This window comes from Morus notabilis, unplaced genomic scaffold (assembly GCF_000414095.1).
Source record: "Morus notabilis unplaced genomic scaffold, ASM41409v2 Scaffold1618, whole genome shotgun sequence".
In the NCBI taxonomy this organism is placed as follows: Eukaryota; Viridiplantae; Streptophyta; class Magnoliopsida; order Rosales; family Moraceae; genus Morus; species Morus notabilis.
Window position 1 is genome coordinate 1,170 of NW_010359155.1, and position 2,406 is coordinate 3,575.

At 40.9% G+C, this 2,406-nt stretch overlaps 1 protein-coding gene across 1 annotated transcript; it reads right to left on the reverse strand.

Moving 5' to 3' along the window:
- Window positions 1-627: 627 nt before the first annotated feature.
- On the reverse strand, window positions 628-2,395 carry LOC112090742 (the record flags this gene model as incomplete). The annotated part of the gene is made up of 1 exon (XM_024162778.1): window positions 628-2,395. A coding segment is annotated over one exon (1,503 nt), but the record flags the coding sequence as incomplete, so codon positions are not given.
- Between the last annotated feature and the right edge of the window lie 11 nt (window positions 2,396-2,406).

Sequence of the window (2,406 nt, forward strand, 5' to 3'; positions counted from 1 at the left end):
AAAAAGCCTACAAGAGAAAGTCCCATTTTCTTTAGATTAATTTACATTTTCCATTTTTTCCACCCCAATCTTATCATAATAGTCACATTCATTGATGAATGGTGCGTTATCAACACAATTTTGGTTAAAAGTTCTATAGACTTGACTTCCACATTATTAAAATTTAAAAAAAAAAAAAAAAAAACAGAGACTACCCCACGCTCACACTACGACTTGACATAAGGAGCAGAGTGGCGAAGGATGCCTCTCGTAGACCGCAAGTTATGCTAGTCTTTTAGTTTATTCCAAGCGAGGTTGATTCATGGCCCACCTTTTCTATATTTGAATATTATATAGCTTGAAAACATGGGTGTTAGACTTTACAAAGAATATTGGATGAAGTTCCAAAATAAGGGTCCGATTCTTGTGAGACTTTCCGTTCTCAAGGAGGAACCGGATACGTATTACAGCTTCTCTCTGGTTTGGATCTTTTCACAACACCTGAGCCATTCTACGGAGTTGATGTTAGAGCTTTAAACAATTGCACTACAAAAGCATCAAAAGGTCACTCAAAGTGTTGCCGAACGAAGAGCATTAACCATTTCAAGAGGGGTTATTCCCTATATCATATTGAAATTCTAGAGAAGCAAGAGAAAAAAATGCATCTTATTATCGTGAAGAGAATATTTACCACAAGGAATTTTGAGTTCCAAAAAAAAAAAAAAAAAAAGGGGGTACATTGTAAAAAGGAGAACCAAAAATTAAAAAAAAAATTAAAAAAAATCTCCAACGCTTGAGATGTTCCCTAGCGTATTATATCTAGTCTTTGACTGTTTACTGTCCAGACAACCTTCACGAGTTTGATCTCAGAAAGCTGCACTGAACTTGTCTGGAAAACTATTGGCTAATGCTCTTAGTCCTGGCCATCCCTTGTCTTCGGATCATCCTTGCCTTCCCCAAAGATGTCTTCAATCATATTCCACGGTAGAAGATCAAAACTTTTAACCGGGCGTGTAGAATACCTCGTATCCCAAACTTTAGCATCCAAGGTCTCCGGTAAATACAGATGATCTTCGACCACGCCAGGAGATGCATCTGATTCGCTATGGCGGCATCTGCTATTCTCACTCTTAGTTTCACTCCCTCTAAGAGCAGCTTCACCATCGACTGGACCACATGAGTCAGACATGTTGGTCGGACACTCGAAAGACATGCACGAGTCATCCTGGAAAACACAATCGTCCTGGAAACTATCTGAAATCTTATCTACAGGGTGAAATTTACACCCATCAACAAACTCTGGAGTGAATTGTTTTGATATATGATCTACTGTACCATTTTCTAAAGCCACGTCTCCAGTACCATGTCCAACGTTACCATCATAATCATCGCCACCATCACTGCTTTCATCATCTTCACTTTCTTCTTCAGAGAGATCCTCATGAGGCTGCTGGTCATCTTGATCAACAAGAGACTCAATTGCAGAGTCTTCATCACCTTCTAAATCTCGAGCTTCACGGCCACCACCTCCATTGTTTTCATGCCACTCATCATCGTCACTATCAATTTCTAGCAACTTAGATCTGTTCTGGGAAGCTCGTTTGCGAAGCATGAACACATTGAAATAGTAGCTGACAATTTCCCTTCTAGTTCGAGTGGGGAACAGTGCAGACAAGTGCTTCCAGAAGTTCCTGCCCAGTGATGCAGGGTTGGAGTATACAGCTTCATGAAAAGTGTGCTCCTCTTCTTCGCTCCATCTACATGACACCTCTCCCATCTCACAAAATCCCAAATTTACAAATTTTTCATCTCCAAGGGACTTTCTCAAAGATTCCCTTTTTTCCATGACATGCTGTCGCACACACCTAACTGAACCTGCATCTAGGCAGTCACATTCCGTTCTGCCAGTTCCAACCTCACAATCTTCTTCGGAGGGTAAATTTGAGTCAGGCATCGGTGTGACAAATGTTCCCATCAGCCTTTCCTCATTGTAATTATCAACAAGATCTGGCAACAATGCACGTGAGAAGGAAGCTTCAGATTCAAACATTGTCCGATCTACCTTTTTCTCATTTATGTTTCCTCTCCAAATTGGAATGCTGGCTTGATGATTTGGACCGACAGGAACTTGTCTTCTCGGAGAGCAATCCAAGTACAAAGAATAGACATCATCTGAAGGAGCGTATGGCCTCCTTGGGAAGTCAAAGTCAAGAGAACCAGGGGACGAAGGTGAGTAGGCCAGTGCTCCAAAAAGACCATAACTGATATGTTCTTCATGAGGACTGTTGGTCACCAATGACAAGGGGTTACTGATTATAAAATCTTTGCCAACCAAAGTGGAAGTTTCAGCAGATGTGTCTTTTGCATGCACTGCAGTACGGTGAAATTTACATGATTCACCCTCATCCTTGCCTAAAAGTTATTAAT